The sequence below is a fragment of the Colletotrichum chrysophilum genome, assembly GCF_026319265.1.
Source record: "Colletotrichum chrysophilum strain AFK26 chromosome Unknown scaffold_55, whole genome shotgun sequence".
Classification (NCBI taxonomy): Eukaryota; Fungi; Ascomycota; class Sordariomycetes; order Glomerellales; family Glomerellaceae; genus Colletotrichum; species Colletotrichum chrysophilum.
The window spans coordinates 105,385-122,642 of NW_026517342.1; the positions used below are offsets into that span (position 1 = coordinate 105,385).

Sequence of the window (17,258 nt, forward strand, 5' to 3'; positions counted from 1 at the left end):
GCAACGTCATCCAGGCAACCAGCACGTTCAAAAACAAACACTCACCACCCTCCACCTCCCAGCACCAGAACCGTACATCGCCAACCCACTCCCATATCGTGCCCGCGGCACCCCCAACCTCACAATGAACCGCCTCTTCGGCGCCGCCCCCAAAGGGCCCAAACCGACCCTCAACTCCGCCATAACCAACATCGACGACCGCATCTCCTCAATCGACGTGAAACTCTCCGCCCTGACCGCCGAGCTTCAAACCTACCAGTCCAAGCTCTCCAAAATGCGCGACGGCCCAGGCAAGAACGCCATCAAGCAAAAAGCCCTCAAGGTCCTGCAGCGCCGCAAAATGTACGAGGGCCAGCGCGACCAGCTGCAGTCCCAGGTCTGGAACATGGAGCAGGCTCAGACGATGCAGGACAACCTCAAGAACACAATGGCCACCGTCGACGCCCTCAAGACGACCAACAAGGAGCTCAAGAAGCAGTACGGGAAAGTGGACATTGACAAGATCGAGCGGCTGCAGGACGAGATGGCGGATTTGATGGACATTGGGAATGATATCCAGGAGAGTTTGGCGAGGAGCTACGATGTGCCTGAGGATGTGGACGAGGCGGAGCTGGATGCCGAGCTGGAGGCGCTGGGTATGGAGGCGGAGCTGGAGCCGGAGATGGGCACCGTGCCGAGTTTCTTGCAGGATGAGCTGCCCGACTTTGTGGACGAGGAGCCGGCGAAGGAGGGTGCCAAGGTCAAGGAGGCTGCGGGTTAGAAGTGATGATTGCTTGCACGGAACACACGGCGTTGAGGGCGTTGGGCCAGTTTGCGAGCACGTATCGTCCATTACTCTTTGAATTTATACATCTACCGTCCAAACGCCACTATGCCATGATAAAGCTGACAACTTCCCCTCCTGATACAATTATGCTATGTCTGTGACTGCTGTCCAACATCTAATCTACTGATCCAAAGAGGCAGAGGCGCGCCACTTCGCGCAACTCCTCGTCGCCATTCGTAAAGTCCCACCCAACAATGACAGTTGTCTGACTACAACAAATGATTCTGTGGGCGTCGTACTGCAGCTTGAACACCCGCGCTGGCCCGTTGTCGGCGTTGGCAATGTGCGGGTGGTGCGCCGCCGCGCCTCCATCAGCGTCCGGCACCGGGTTTTGAGCTCCCTGCACCGGGACGGGCGTAGCCTGCGTTTGCACAGGGGCGCCGGGCTGTGTGGGCTGCGCATTGACTGGGGGCTGCGACGATGAGCGAGCCTGGCCCTGGTTCTGGTTCTGACCCTGAATCAGCAAGTGCCCTTGCACCGCCGGTGATGGCGTCTGCGTTGCACCTGGCGTAGCCGATCGTTGAGGGATATTCGTAGGCGCTGAAGTAGTGCGCATCGACTCGAGGTTGACAGTTGTCGTGTGGGCAATGTAGTGCCGTCTCGCAGGTCTTTGAGCATCAACAGCAGGGGCCTCAGATGGGCGGAACGGGGGCGCAGAGAAGTCGATCTGCGTCAAGTCAAACCCGCCGGGCGAACTGTCGTCTAGCTCAAGCGAAGGGAGCGTGGCCGGAGCAAGCGGCTGAGCCTCCCGGGTGGCAGCGGCAGTCGCAGCGGCTCGAGCACGAGCTTGGGTAAACTGGATTTCCAACGACGCAGCCTGCAGAATCTGCCTCAGCTCGGTCCTCGTGCGCGGGTTAGGTTCTCTGGCAATGGTGGCCTGGATGTGGGAAGTGTAGGCAAGCATCGTAGGGTACTCCATCAGGGCGCTTCGCAAGTGCTGAGGTCCTTGAGGTACCGTGATTTCAATCATGTGTATGAATGATTGGGCGGACTCAGGGGTGATGGTCGCAATGATGGGCTGATCGATGGATGTTCTGACTTGGTCGATGGATGATCTGGCTTGAGCCTGCGCCTTCGCCTCAGACGCCGCTCTCCAGGCAACCTGCGCCGCCGCCGCACCTTCTTCTTGACGCAAACGATGAACGTCCTTCCAGACACCCTCCTTGTCGCGGCGCCAGATGATGATAGTCTGATCGTACGAGCCGGACACGATGCGGGCATACTTGCCGCCGCCACCTCCAGGAGGAATGTTGGCGCCGTAGGCTGTAATATCTTCGGGCTTGCTGCTGCCGGCGTTCCTAGGTCTGCTGCGGCGACTGCTACTGCCCTGTTCACCGTACGGACTGACTTCTCCCTTCTGAACCGCCTCAAAGTATTTCTGATCGACTCTCTTCGCCTCCAGCTTATCCTCCTCGGCGCTGTACGGGAGATCGCCGAACCCAGCCTGAACGGTTCGGACAAGGTTATTGTGAGCGCGCAGGCTGGCTACCTCGAGACCAGTGAACCTATCAAACACCTTGACCTCGTTGTCGCTGCTGCCACTAACAATTCTTCGGCCATCGTACTGCACGCACGCAATGCCCTTGCTATGGCCAACGACGGTTCGGATGCAAACCTGCTTCGCCCAGTCCCATACCTTGATATTGCGATCTCCGCTGGCGGACACGATTTCATTGTCGCAAATCTGAACAGCGTTGACAGCGGCGCCGTGGCCGTCCAAGACACCGATCATTGTGTAAGGGGGTTTGACCGGCAGGTCGTCCATCGGATTGGAGTATCCGTAGTCTCGCACGTGGGTTGGAACGGGATAGATGATGTCAGAATCCCCGTATCCGGGGTCGCCGTACTTGAGCGGCCTACGGTTAAAGATCTTGATTGACTTATCCTTTGAGCAAGTCACCAAGATGCGCTTGTCGAACTTGACGTTGAGCACAGATTCTGTGTGCGCGTGTGACAACCGCTGGATCATTTGACCTGTCGAGAATCGCCAGAGAATGACATCAGAGTCACTGCTGCCGGACACAATCAAGTCCTCGTCTTTATCCGCGTCGAACTGCAAGCACAAAACGGAGCCGTTGTGGCCCTCAAGCGGTTTTCTTAACAGCTTATAGTTGATCAAGCTCCAAATGCGGATTGTGCGGTCCCGACTACCGCTGACGAGGTATTCCTTGTCATACTGCAGAGTATAGATGCACTCTGTGTGGCCATCTTGGGGACGGTCAGGACGAGGAAGCTGGAAGTTGGAATACCTGCCGAGCTCCCAGTTCCTCTCGAGACGCCGACGCATCGTGTAAAGATACCTCCAGTTGAGACGATACTTGGAGCTTGAGGCGTCCCAGGACCACAGCTTGGACTCTGGAACACCGGGGGGGCGCCCATCACAAGCGTTCGTCGGGACCATGGACGGCAGCGAATCTTCCCCAACAAGCGTACTCTGGTGGAGCGGGGATGCTATGCCCTTGCCCTTGGAGTCAACTCTGTCCGCACTACGGCTCTTGGACCCTGAGGAGCGGTCCATGTCAATATCTACAGGTGTGGGCGTGGCGGAATTTCTGCCGAAGCCGGTGAAGGACGACGCGGGGCTACCGAAAATGCTGTTGCCGGTCACAGACTCCTCCGTCTTTAGGGGCCGGTCGACGTCGGTCATTTCCAAATCGTTGTCTTCAGAGATGGCCCGCTTCTTATACGTGTGGCCGTCCTCGGATGATCGAACCCGGTGGAGGGTGTAGCTCTTGTGCCGCTCGTTGAGACTGTCCTCGTGTCTCTGGATCGCCTCGTAGTCGGCCTTCCAGCCTTCAAGGTGGTACAGCTGCTCCCACAGCTTCCTGTCGAGAGCCAGGTCATGCCACGCGCGGCACGAGCCGGCGACGCGGATCAGAGCAACTGGGTCGAGGTACCCTAAAATCTTGAGACAGACTTCCGGAGGCAGGTACTGGATGAAGTCGATGTAGAGGCGGGGGTGCATTCGCTTGACGAGCTCGACGACGCCGGAGGTGGGCATGTTATTGATGATTGTCATGGCGAGTTCTGCAGGAACACACAGTCAGCTCATATGCACCAAAGACTCCTCGCTGCGATACTTACCCATCTTCTCATCGTTGGTCAAGCTGGGAACGCGCCTCTGGAGAATGGCCGTCAGTTCCTCGTGGGCAGGCGTCCTACCGCTGGTGCCAGAGCTCGAGGCATCCTGGGCGCCGCTGAAGCTGGGGTTGAGGGGGTCCTCTGAATACCCCTCGTCGGGCTGAGAGATGAAGGCGGCCATTGTGGGCGGCGGGGGTCGTCGGGGTGGTGAGATGCAGCGCGGGCTGTGGTCGCTACAAATCTAGTGATGGGACGTGTCGTCGCGGGCCATGCGGGCTGGCGGAAGAAGGCTGAAGGGCTCGTGCTCGGCGGCGGAAGCTGTGCGGAACGACGGGGGATCAGACTGGGTTTTGGTTTGCAGCGGCAACGACGGTGGCTGACGGACGGGGGAGGCAGCCGCACGGAGCGAGTTCAAAGCAAAGTCTTCAGAGCCTCAGGCAGGGCGATACTGGCAAGGCAACACTGGTCGTTGGGTTGCGAATTGATGCCAGGGTCAGCGGTGCGGGTGACGTAAATGGGGCGGATGATGTTTGGTGCGGTGGTGATGTCGACCGCGATGCAATGGCACGGTACCGTCTATCGTTGCATCCAAAGAAAAAAGCAGGGAAACGATGCTGGATGGTTTGCTGGTTGATGGATGGGTCGAGAAGATGGATGGAAGGGGAGGAAGGAACCAAAAGGAGGAGATGAGATGGGACGAAATGGGATGTCAGGTTTGCTTGTTGTTGGTCCGTTGGTTGCAATATTTGCGTTGCCTGCCTCCAAGCTGCAGTCAGTCAGTCAGTCGGTGGGTGAGGGCGGGAGGGTGAGGTGTGGCTGGAGGAGGGTCTCTTTTTTGGGCGCAAGTTCCCGAAGGATGGAAGGTCGTCCCGCCTTAACTGGCTGGGGAGGGGGAGGGGGGCCCTTGGTCTTGGGAGTTGGCCCGGGGGGCTTTGGAGGAGCTGGTTGGTATCCCGTACCTCTTGCAGTGGGCGGCTTTTGGGGTCGCAGCAGTTGCAGCCTGGAGCCTGTTTCTGTTCTGGCTACGCAGTAAGTGGGAGGAGGGGAAGGAGAAGGGGAAGGGGACACTCCCGCTGGAAACAATGCAACGCCTGCCAGACCTGCAAGCTGCACGACTGTGGCGTCGCGGATTGGCCGGCTTGGGGGAGGACAAGAAAAGGCAGCCCGCCGCAAATGGAAGGACGCACAGCGACACAGACTGACAGACCAGACCTCCCTCACAATCACCACCAGTTCAACTGCCCGTCAACGGCAATGAGCGGCACCTGAGCCAGCAGGAGGGGCACCAGAGCAGAGAAAACAAGGCAGAGGCAAGCCCCCCGTCCAGGGCTCCAGCGTCCCTGAACCTCCCCCTCCGCAGCATTCCACCCGTGGCGTTGAACCCTGAGCCGATTTTCAGTCGTGCGGAGGCCCGCCGCCGCTGGGCTGCGCGGGCGGCCACTAGGAACGGAGGCGACGGGGCCGGGAGGCGAATCGGCGGCAATGTCGGTGGTGGTCGTCGGTATGCGGTACCATCACCTTGAATGCTTCTTCTGCCGAGAAAGAAAACTAACGATAGTTTATGCCAACCTACAGCCTGTCCCCCATATATGCGATTCCCCTCCGGTCGTCGACAGTATCAACGACACCATCAGCTAACTTCATCATCTTGCTTTAAGTCGCTGCATGTCATCACATCAGAGTGGCGGGCTGCAGATCCAGAGGCCATCGCCGGAAGACCATGACCATGACCTCACACAGGTGGAGTCTACCGGTGGATCGCACCACTGTGCATGATCAAAAGGCGGAATTGGACAGCGGTCAGCCAGGCGGCAGCCCCAGCGAAGCCATTTCCATCCCCCTCCACCACCAGCCGCAATGCCTCATGTACTGTGTGAAGTCTGTCATCATCAACTCCAACGCAGTCCAATGCGAGCCTTTCCACAGTGTGAAATCAAAACCCTCTCCTGGTGGCTTCACCCACACTCTCTCATCTTCATGTGTACTAGTGTCTGTATAATGCACCAACACCTTATTTACGCCTCAAGATAGCCTTTCCCCTCGCAGCTGTTGCCGTCTCTAAAAGACCAAAACTCAATCTCTCCCATTCCAACCTTGCGGGAGAAACATCCCGAGCACCGAGCCTCTGGTCAAAATGCGATTCCCATAGTCACCGATGATCCTTACCTAATTGCCATGTCTCTCATCGTTAGACTGACTTTGCTAAGCCTCTCGGTCCTCCGACACTGGTTCATCACATATCGACAATATTCTTCTGAGACCTCTCCCGAAGCTTTTTTCCTTCTAAATCGTCACCTCGACGCCAGTCTTGACCTCACCTGTAAACTCTTACCTGTTCAGGCGCAGAGTCAGCATCATCGCCTCTTCATATCAGTGATATACTGCGGCTGACATCAACGGCTGCAAGCCCTGCACACGGGGCCGATGCGAGGCATTTTTAGACACCACAAGTGCAGATGCCAGATGCCATGATCTGCATCTAACCCCTCAGCCGCATCGATCAACGCGGAACATTCAGTCCTGTTTGCTGCTGCAAATCTTGTCCAAGGTTACCTTGCTCTCTCGAAAAACCTTCTAGCCACCTGCCAATGACACGTGTAGATCAGCGAGCGGCAACATCTGCCCTGATCAATAATAGTAGTTTCCCCCCTCACTCGCGAGCGTAGATATGACCAGCTTGCTAGGATTCGTTGCTTGGCAGGCTGACAGAGCTGAACTGCATCTGCGAATATCGTTAGCTCCAGACAACAGACATGCGTTTCTCCAAGGCTGTCCTCTTTTCGCCATCGCCGAGCCGGACAATTGAGCAGCAAAAGCAAGCAGTAAATGTCGGGGCTTTCCACCAGCATGTCGACTCGTTCGGCCGCCGCACCGACCGCTCTCTTACCCCTCCCCCGATGGTCGCCCGCTCCGGGTACCCACATGCTTGCGTCTTTTCTCTGCCCCCTCTTGAACACGAGGAACCCATCGTTGCTCAAACCCGTCGTTGCACCGCAAGTCCAGATGTTGCGCAGAGCAACCATACTGTACGGCTCGCTCAATGAGGCGACCGAGACGCGCGATTTAACTCGGCACCTAGGCAAGGGAAGGTTCCGTCGCAATCAGTTAGCACAATGTGTCGCCCGCAGAGCAGTGTCAAACCCAAACTGAGTTCTTGGGTGTTCGCTTTTCCATGCCTCGCCCGGGTCTACCTCGATCCCCAGCTGTGCAGAATCTGCTTGATGGCATCATGGTTCTTGGCAACCAACCCGTCGTGCCCACCACCCTCCATGCTATCCGCCCAAGCAACTCAGGATTCGGGCCGTTGCGCAATAATAGCAGCAACTGTGGCCAAGAAACTTTGATCGCATTCGCAAGACTCAATCTTCACCTCACTCGCGTGCGGAGCGGTGACATCTTTCGGTCGGGCGGGCTGCCGCTTCGAAAGGAATTTCAGAGAGACAGCGGACCACCCTAAAAGGATTTTCCGGGGTGCTTCGGCTCTTGGTCGGATCCACTGCGACTCCCACCAACGAGGGTTAAGCCGATGTGGTGCATGGGCGGGAGATTTGTCCCGATAGACTATGCCGAGTTGGTGACTGGCTCGAGAGCCTCAGCCCAATGGCCAATAGCGATATCTTGGCCAGACCTTAGACGCCGCCGCCTGGTCACTTGAACTGCTACTTCCTTCTGATGCCCTCGTGCCATTTTGTCGTCTGGATATTATTGGGTCTCAATGCCTGATCAAACGGTTGTTGCAGACCAGAATGAGGTGAGGGGCAGACGTTGCGGTAACTTGCAATGCAGGCTTCGGCGGCTGCTGCGTCGCCGAAAGGCATGATCGAACGAGTCCGCGTACCGGTGAGCCGGTCGCAAGCACAGTCCATTTCCCCGTTCCCTCAAGCGGGCGCTGAGTCTCAACTATGCCGCCTCAGTAGGGCTCCGGCGTCCATGATCAGCCACCGTCGACGCCTCTATCCCACCCTCCTGCAGAAAACCGCCCATCCGGGCAGCATCCCGGACAGCCCAGGCCGAGAGTGAGACGCACCGTTGAAGCCTCAAAGACCCCTCACGTCCGGGGCTGAGGTGAAAGTGGTGACACAGGCTCGCACTTTGCTTTTCAGAGCCACGCGAAGGGGAAAGGGAAGGCGCGAGCGTTGGGCCTAGTGTCAATAGCCACCCACAGCCAAGTAGGAAGTAACCTGAGGGTTGCAGATGGAGCTGCAAGGCATCGCAAACAAGGCACGGCGTTGCAAAGCAGCGGCGGTTGCAGCAGTAGTTCCTTGGAGAGCCCTTCATTCGGAGTGGGTTCCGCGGTCGCCCTACGGTGCGGCCTGGCCCTGGCCTTGTTGCAGAGAAGGGCTGATTGGGGTGGTATGGGTGATATGGTGTCGATTCGTTCCTGATCCCAAAATAATTGTCATGTGAGGCTCCAACCGTTTCTCTCGTCGTGGTGGAGCGGCCTTCTTCCAAAACCTCCTAGAGTGCATGAACTGGGTGTTTCAACTGTCTTGACGTGTTTTGGTTAGCCGCGATGGAGGGTCTGGCCGGGCTGAACCCGCGGTTGATGGGCTGCTGCCCCTCAGTCCTGGACCTACAGACATCATCCGGTAGACGATTTAGGTTTTTTGATGGGTCGTGCTGGGCGAATGACGATTTCTGCCCACGGGCGACGGAAAGGCCGTGTGTCGAGCAGACTGACAGCGACTCTGTAGAAGGCGCTCGAAAGGAAGGCTTCAAGAGGCCCTGAAGGGACAAGAGAGCAGAGTCAGAAAAGGCCAGGATGGGCTGTTTTGTTGGAAATCTGGCAGGGTAGCTCCGTGCATTGAGGCATCGAAACAACAGACGGATGGGAGACGCTCATGCGCCTGTCTGAGAGCCCGCGGGCGGTAGGTAGTCAAGCTCGCAGCTGTCGGTCGGGCGGCTTTAGTTGAGTGCTGACGGGCAGCCCAGCACAGGGATTCCATCGAAAGCATTGGCCCTCGTTGTCGTTACCTTAGCAAGCGGCAGAGCAACAGCCGGCGTTGGTTGCTAGAAGGGACGGAGAGCGATGTGATCTGAACCGGGGAAGAGACGGCGAGATGATGGGGGAGGCCCGAAGACTGCAGACACGACACGGCGAGAGGGCTGTGCTGGGCGGCGGACGCAGTATGGCGCGCTGCTAGTTTCAAGCATGAGGCGGCCGAACCCGACAGCACCATGGCAGTTGCGCAGTGGTGGCCAACGTCCGACGACGCTGCGACTGGCTGGGGTTAAGGAGAAAATGCAGCTTTGGGTAAATCTAAACGGTGTTGCTGAAGTTGAAGTCGCAAAAAAGTACAATGGACGAGACTCGTGATCGTGACATTCGGTGCTTTCCCTCGGGTGTCTTATCGCACCTGTCTTGCTTGCCTTATCGGGAAAGGGGGCACCAGTCGAAGCAAGAGACATGGAGACTGGAAGGCACCTTCTTTCTGGTAGGGAAAGGCAGGCAGGTACGGGGTACTTTGCACGCATGAGGTAGGTACCTGCGCAGGAAGGAAGGAAGGACCGCACGGGATCTACCCTACCTCCTTAGTGGGAACGCCGTGTCTTATCAAGCAATCACCTCATCAAGACGCTCCATCTTGCAATGCAGTTGTTAACTTGTTGGGTCTCTTACTCTTTGGTCGACTCGATGAGAACTTTTGCAGTCAACTGTGGTCTGAGAGATGCTGGAGGAAAGTGGGCAGTCGGCTCATTGCCCTTCGCAACGACGACGACGGATCAATCCAAATTTGCAGCGGGAGGTCCAGATGAGAAGGTTTACTGCATAGTACGGCCTACTCCGGCACGATAGTGAATCAAAGGTTGACGATTACCAACGGCCAACGATTGCGGCAGGTAAGCAAGTCAGGCATTCGTGCTTACTGCGTAGTACAGGAGACATTGATGTGGTGCGCCAAGTACTCACGTACTGCAGCGGTGATGGAGCCTGGTCAATCAATCTGGGACCAACGGCGGCCAACTTAGATCCGAGGAGGAACTGCGGGCAGCGGCTGTCGTTGACGTCTTGCGTGTACTTCATTTACGTGGGATGGCACGGTAATACTGGCAGCAATATCACGGCTGCTATGCCGGGAGATGCCCGTTGGCGATATGCTCGTCATTCAGGGCATGATGATGACTCACGTCAAAAGGAAGCAGAACGGAACACGGGCAGAATTCCGTTTTGCTGATATGGATCGCACGAGAATGTTCTCGCGATGTTTCCCATGATTTGTGTCTGTCCCTGGTTCCCTCTCTCTCTCTCTCTCTCTGGGTCAGACTCTTGCTTTGCATCTGCAGACAGAGCCAGGCCGGATAGATGCCCCTCACCACCACCCCTATTTTTACGTGCCTGTGTTATCTCTCGTTCCATTGACCTTCTCGAACAATGCAGTGCACGCCGTGTCGCCCTCCCTGCTCTTTTGCTGCCCTTCTTCAACCCGGCTAGAATTGTTCTCTCTCGCAGCTGCAGGACCGGGGTCGAGGGTTTGGGGTGCCTGCTGCCCACCACTACGCAGAACGTTGCCCTCTCTCGACACCATCAGGTGTCGAACGTCGGAGCCTCTCTCTGGCCAGTGAACTGTACCAATGATGTAGGCCCGACTGCGTGTGTGTTCGTAGATGGGTATGGATATGCTCTTAGTTGTGGTGTTGAACCAACTCTGAAAGGACACAGCGAGCCACCCAGAGCAAGCAGGGCGCCAGGTGAGGTGCTCCGTAGGTAGGGTAAGGATGCCACGCGGGCACCATTCCAATCAATGGGAGACGTGAATCTGTCCACTGCGACGGGAGGCCAGTCTCGATCAAGACTAGCGCGGCAACCCGCTAATTTGAAACGCCCAAAACCTCCATCGGAATCAATGCGCGCAGCCTGAGGCCCTGAGAGGCCTTGCCCGGCTTCCCAGGTCGCTCCTTCCCTGCCCGAGAGGTACAGCGTACCTACCTTACCTGCTGCTGTTGCGTACATGCTGCACCTGAGGTGGAGGGGAGCGTCACTGCCAGGAAGGAACATCCGGTGCGTACCTGCCTAAGGTACTGCGACGTGCCCTGAGGGTGCTTGCTCTTCCAGCAGTCATTCACCACCTCAGGCTACCTTGGCTGTGTCTTCCCAGCCGCGGGAGTCTGTCCTTCTGTCTGGTCGGTCTTCACACCCACGCCAGATGTACCCGGTACTCCCAGGCCTCCCCTCCCCCTCCCCCCATTTCCCTACCAGATTCCCTCCTCTCGCAACAGCGCAAAGACCGACACCGCATCCAACGAGAAACTGCATGCTGAAATCAGACTTGGCTGGCCTGACCTGACCTGGCCTGACCTTCTTCAGTTGGGTTGCCTTTCCAGTCCACCACCATGGGCTAGGAGACGCCGGAGACACACACACACACCAACACACACCACACAAACGCACATGCACACAGCCTACCTTGCCTTAAGGTACAGCACGATACCCTCCTCGAACTAACCCGTCGCTCAACTGTCAAGGCTTCCCCTTCCTTGCCTTACCTCGCCTTACCCTGACCCTCTTCCTACTCGTTCTCTTCTCCCACCTCCCAAGAAGAACCTCGTCCCGTTTGCGCACCCAACCCAGGTCCCAGTCCCAGCCCCAATCCCGGATCGCTTCCCCTCAGGTCACAGGTTGGGTCGAATCGAGACTCGCTCATGCACCCCGTCTGCAGCTCTCTGCGTCCTGCAACAACAATACCATCCCCCAAACTGAGCGACATCACCGACTCGACCTGTTCTGCAAACTTGCAGCCAAACCCGTCCGTTTGAACAGACACCTGTCTCGCCCAAAATTCGCCTGGGGATCCAGCAGATAATACAGCGCTAGGGAAAGGGAAAAGAGGACAGGCACTAGGACTCCGGCAGGGGTAACAGAGGCATTCGTTTCGCCCCGGTAGCCCGCATCGCTCCGCAACGCTCCGCAACTTCGACTCGTCGACTCGAAATCAGACCCGCCCGACCTGCCCAACCTCTCCCTCCTCCTCCTCCACCGACACTCGGCGCCGGCAGTTCTGTCACACTCACTCTCACTCTCGACACGATTGCACTCTTCCTTCGAACCTGCTGTCCATTTGCAGATCGCAGCAGAGGGGCTTCCGATACCCGAACAAAAGCGCCAACCTAACGCCGACCGCCCAACAACAAAGGCCCTTGTTCTCGCTTTCCGCCTGACCAGAAAGAACGGCGCCCCTTTTGCGACGACTCCCGACTCCTGCGAACCGACCGTGACCGCTAGATCGTCTCTCGCCCCAACCACCGACACTTCTAATCCCCGGAGCCTTCCCGACTTGACCGACGCTGAGAGAAACCCTTGCGCTGGATGACGTGAACCTTGTTCCTACCTCTGGACAAGAAAGCGCTTCATCAATTTTCCACCGCCTCGACCCCCCGATTTCCTCCCACGATACCCATCCGACTGCAGCCTCTCCCGACCGCCCTCGCCCACAAATCGCCCTTTCGCTTCCTCTCCCCTTCTACATTCGGATGGGTTAGGACGTCATGGCTCATGCTCCTCTCCTCAGAAACAACACCGCTCCCGTATTCCAGAACCAGAACGGAATTGGTGGTCTACCCAATACCATGAGTAATGCGCCCCGCGCCAGCCAGCTTTCCGGCTCGACAGCGTTCACATCGGCCGGTTCAATCAACTCGTTTGCGAGCACCTCGACCATAACCCCCGCGCCGAATGGCGGTCCTGTTATCGCGACGGCGAACATCATCAACCAAAAGGCCGATGCTTCCCGATCCCTTTACCAGATTTGCATGTCGTTGAAGCAGCGTTTAGCACAAGTCCCAGGCTTCGACCCCTACCTGCAAGAGTTGGACCCAACCGACCCCGTCGAGTCACTGTGGAGCCTTTTCCGCACCGGCTACCCGTTCTTGGATATCTACAATGCCCTGCAGCCCGAAAAGCCCCTCGAAATCGACGGTCCGAACGCTGCGGCGTCAGAGAGCAAGAAGTCCAAGATCGCCATTTTCAAGTTTATCCAGGCATGTCTCAAAGAGCTCGGCATCCCGTCCGCCGAATGCTTCGTCATCAGCGACGTCCTCGGAAACGACACGACTGGATTTGTCAAGGTATGTGAAAGTCGGCTCTTCGCAGTCGCGACTCGGAATGACTCCTGCTTTGACGACAGAATTGAATCTGACCGTATCGCAGACAACCCAAGTGGTCAACCTTGTTCTCGATCTCGCCGAACAAAGAGGACTACTGCTACAGTTACAGCCTTATCCCGAAGATGACATGCCCAAGGAGCCCGGCTCCAAGTTGAGCTACAGAGACCACATTATTAAGGAACTGGTTGACACAGAGCGCAAGTATGTGCAAGACTTGGAGAACCTTTACGATTTGAAGAGCAGCTTGGAGACGAAGGGTATCATTACTGGCGACACGATCCATCAGATTTTCCTCAACATCAACGCTATTCTCGACTTCCAGCGTAGATTCCTCATTCGAGTTGAAACGACAAATTCCATGCCGCAAACCGTTCAGCAATGGGGTGCTCCCTTCGTCACATACGAGGAGTCCTTTGACATTTACCGACCGTTCATCGCCAACCAACGAAAGGCTGCCCAGGTCGCCGGTCAGGTGTTTGACCAGATCAAAGCTTCTGGACACCCGGTCGCAGCCGACTTCAACACCCTAGATGGCTTCTTGCTCAAGCCAATGCAGCGTCTGGTGAAGTATCCTCTTCTGCTGAAGGACTTGTTGAAGAAGAGTGAAGACGAGTCGATTAAGGCCGACCTGGCGGGAGGTATTGAGGCGGCTGAAAGAGTGCTCTCTCGGGCCAACGAAGAGGTTAATCGCGATCTTCTGGACGAAGCCCTCGACGATCTCCGAAACCGCGTGGATGACTGGAAGAACCACCGCGTAGAACAATTCGGTAGGTTGCTAATGCACGGCGTCTACACAGTCGTCACTGGAAAGAGCGAGCAAGAGAAAGACGTAAGTTGATTTTGCACTTCCCCTCGATATTTCGGGATAAGTGTACTAACTGACTTAGTACGAGATTTACCTGTTCGAGTGCATCTTGCTCTGCTGTAAGGAAATCTCGGCCAACAAGAGCAAGGACAAGAAGGACAAGACGCGGTCGACTGGACCCAAGATCAGGAACAAGAACGCAAGATTGCAACTCAAGGGTCGGATTTTCATGACGAATGTTACCGACGTCGTCTCTCTGTCCAAGCCTGGATCGTACAGCGTTCAGATTTGGTGGAAGGGCGACCCCGGCGTCGAGAACTTTATGATCAAGTACACAAACGAGGAACAGATGAAGAAATGGGCCAACGCCCTCGAGTTGCAGCGGAAGGACAACGCACCGAAGGCATCGACGAGCCCTGATTCAGCCGCACCCGATTTCGCCTGGACTCGCGAGCATGGCGGCAAGCTCGAGAACCCGTATCTCAACCAGCAAGACGATGACGACGAGGACGAGATGTGGCCACCTGCGTCCGCGCCAGCCCAGTTCCCGATGCCGACACAGTCTACCGGAGGCACCATGCTCCCTCGAAACGCGTCTAGCACCAGCCTTCGGCAACGTGCTGCTACGGGCGAGAGCCTTGCCGGCATGGTGAGGGCGCCACCACCCCGATTTCCGCTCCCGCAACCTCCCGCGCCCTTGAATGTGCAAACACAGATGCCTCCCCCAGGCGCATCATCCCCGGGAGCCCGTGGCGGCGATTCATACTTCTCGCCCGTGGCCGAATCGCCAGTGTCATCGCGTACGAGCACCGCGAGTGGCATGTTCCCTAACCCTAACTACCAGTTCCCCAAGTCTCTGACGCCCCAGCCTGGATGGGAAGATCCCAACCAGAGATACACTGCGCCGGCTATGCCTCGCGCGCCGTCCAGAGATGGCGCTCCCCAGAGAAACCCGCGTGGACCTTCTCTACCTGCTATGGCATCTAACAGCCAGAGCGCCGCTCAACAGCAGCGCAGCAGGTCGTACAGCACACCCGACATCAACGGCCCAGGTGGCATTCGCCGCACGCAAGGAGGCACGCCAGTTCCTACGGTGCCCAGTATCCCAGCACACCTGCATCCTGCTCATGATAACAACATTCCCCGATCTCAGACCGGCTCCCCCAGAATGAACGACCTCCCCATGCGCGCAAACACGCAGAGCCCTGGTGCGCAGCGAGAGCGCCAATATGGCCACCAGCAGTCTGGAAGTTACGGCGGCAGCATGTCACAGTTCCCCGCACAACCGATTTACCCCCGCCAGGGAACACCCAACTCTATTGCGCATGACCGGCAGCTCAGCATCGACGCTGCTGCATCAATGAATGCCGTGCTGTCTCCTCCACTTGGCACCGGTGTTAGCGCAACTCAGTCGAACCCGCTTGCCAGCCCGGACCTCCCGATTCCTACCCAGCTCAAGGTCAAGGTGAACTTTGTCGACAGCGGAAACTACGTTACCCTGGTCGTTGCCTTCAATATTACCTACCAGTCACTGATTGACCGAATCGACGCCAAGTTGGCACGGTTCACGAACAGCAGCATCAGCAAGGGAATGCTCAAGCTGCGTTACCAGGACGAGGACGGTGATTTCGTCACCATCGCCAGTGACGATGATATCCAGATCGCCTTTATCGAATGGCGTGAAGGTGGAGTTGGCGAGATCGAACTCTTCTGCGTTGGAGACACGGCCTAAACGCCCCATTTCTATGTCGAAGTAGGTCTTTTGGGAGAGTAGGACTTTCCCAGGCGCATCATACCATATACCCATCGGGGGGCATTTCTTTGCATACAAGGCGTCCGGAGCAGATTGTTTCACCTTATTTTTATACCTCTCAGCATCGCATCATCATCGGAGCAGGTGGCTGCCAGTCTACAAGGCGGGCTTGTAGCGGTAATCATTCTGCAACCAGGAAGCATTCGGACCTGCGAGATTTAGACGGCACCATCATCATGATCACTTTTTCCCCTCCCGCCCCACGACACACAAGTACCACTTTAGGCGTGGAGTCGCGCTTCAACCGGACTCTTTCTTGGAAATATTTACGACTGTTTCCCGACCCGCAGCTCTGGGCGGACTTTGCATATGCCCATCGGGCCAACGAGACACCAGACTGAGGGCCATTGGTAAACGAATCCAGGCACTCTTTCTACTTTCTATTTTTCACTTCTTACGTTGGTTGTTTACTCTTGGAATGACTGACCCTCTTTCGATCGTTACGACTTTGATGATGACGGAGAATTTTGATTCGGGTGTTGAAGGGTTGATGGCTGGTGGACAGCATCGGCCGGAAGTGAGATGCTTGGCCTTGTCGTTCGCTACAGTTTGGGAATGGCTCTTGACTGGCGCTAGCTAAAGGTTATTGAAGAATGGACAGGCGTTGCTGATCCTTCAAGTTGACTCTGGTCCTACAATATGCACTGTGCTTGTGATGGTGTTGTGAAATTGCTTTGTCTTGGCGCAAAGTCGCATTGAAATCAGTCATCCTCGCGTGCAACCTATGTCGAGCCTGTCAAAGAAATGCCTAGTATGCCTACATCTTGCCTTGCATTAATTAGTCACAACCAAGGCGAACTTGTGAATATTGCTGGTCATAAAGCTCTCCATATTTTGTGGTGGAATGCGGCAAAGTATCTTGCCAGATATGATACATAGTGTACAACAGCCATGCTCTAAAACGCCTCTTCCGGTGTATGATAATCTCAATTCGTTCTTCATCCCACGGCTGCTGGGCAAATGGGCCATACATGGGCAACAGTTGGCCCAATCCTACGAAAATGATAGCTGGTACCATGTTCGTCTTACTCATCCGCGCACCGTCACCAGCAGGACCCATCGTGTCAGCCTCCTCCTACTCCGTGTCTTCGACTGCCCCTGATTTACAAGTTGCGTTTTGTCGGCTTGACGTCCTTGGAGTGGGGGACGACGCGGTCCTTCATGCGGCCGAGGTGGTAGTTGATCGGGGAGGAGGGCTTCTTGGACTCCTTGGGCTTGTCCATGCAGGCGCGGAGGCTGTTCTCGAGGGCGGCGCAGCCTTGGGTATGATAGCCGGCGGAGGCCCAGCAGGCTGTGGATGGAGGTGTTAGCTGGTAATCTGATGGAAGCTGGAGTGGTGATTCTGGGATGTATACTGGGGTTGGCCCGTACGCATCATCGCAGCGCAGTTCTCAACCCCCAGCACCGAACCAAAAAGGCAATCGCAGGGCACATGGGGGAAGTCGACTCACCAAGAACGGAGGTCATGACGGCGATGCACGGGTTCTCGGGCTTCTTGTTGGGCTGCTTGACACGGAGGACGCTCACAGGCGGAAGGCGCATCGGCTTTTGCGGCATGATGGGCTGTGGAGCTCAACTCTGAGACTTTGGGACTGGATGAACGGTTTTTCGAGTCAACGTAGCCGTCGGGG

General features: G+C 56.6%; 4 protein-coding genes across 4 annotated transcripts; 2 read left to right on the forward strand and 2 right to left on the reverse strand.

Moving 5' to 3' along the window:
- Positions 1-124: 124 nt before the first annotated feature.
- COL26b_007038 (uncharacterized protein) lies at positions 125-760 on the forward strand (the record flags this gene model as incomplete). Its single annotated transcript, XM_053179846.1, has 1 exon — positions 125-760. One exon carries the CDS (start codon positions 125-127, stop codon positions 758-760), a length of 636 nt encoding a protein of 211 aa, XP_053036194.1.
- A 181-nt stretch (positions 761-941) lies between these two features.
- Positions 942-4,088, reverse strand: COL26b_007039 (uncharacterized protein; the record flags this gene model as incomplete). Its single annotated transcript, XM_053179847.1, has 2 exons — positions 942-3,853; positions 3,911-4,088. The coding sequence occupies 2 exons, from the start codon at positions 4,086-4,088 to the stop codon at positions 942-944; spliced, it is 3,090 nt and encodes a 1,029-aa protein (XP_053036195.1).
- An 8,303-nt stretch (positions 4,089-12,391) lies between these two features.
- Positions 12,392-15,546, forward strand: COL26b_007040 (uncharacterized protein; the record flags this gene model as incomplete). The annotated part of the gene is made up of 3 exons (XM_053179848.1): positions 12,392-12,970; positions 13,053-13,838; positions 13,897-15,546. 3 exons carry the CDS (start codon positions 12,392-12,394, stop codon positions 15,544-15,546), a joined length of 3,015 nt encoding a protein of 1,004 aa, XP_053036196.1.
- A 1,184-nt stretch (positions 15,547-16,730) lies between these two features.
- Positions 16,731-17,184, reverse strand: COL26b_007041 (uncharacterized protein; the record flags this gene model as incomplete). The annotated part of the gene is made up of 2 exons (XM_053179849.1): positions 16,731-16,918; positions 17,079-17,184. The coding sequence occupies 2 exons, from the start codon at positions 17,182-17,184 to the stop codon at positions 16,731-16,733; spliced, it is 294 nt and encodes a 97-aa protein (XP_053036197.1).
- Between the last annotated feature and the right edge of the window lie 74 nt (positions 17,185-17,258).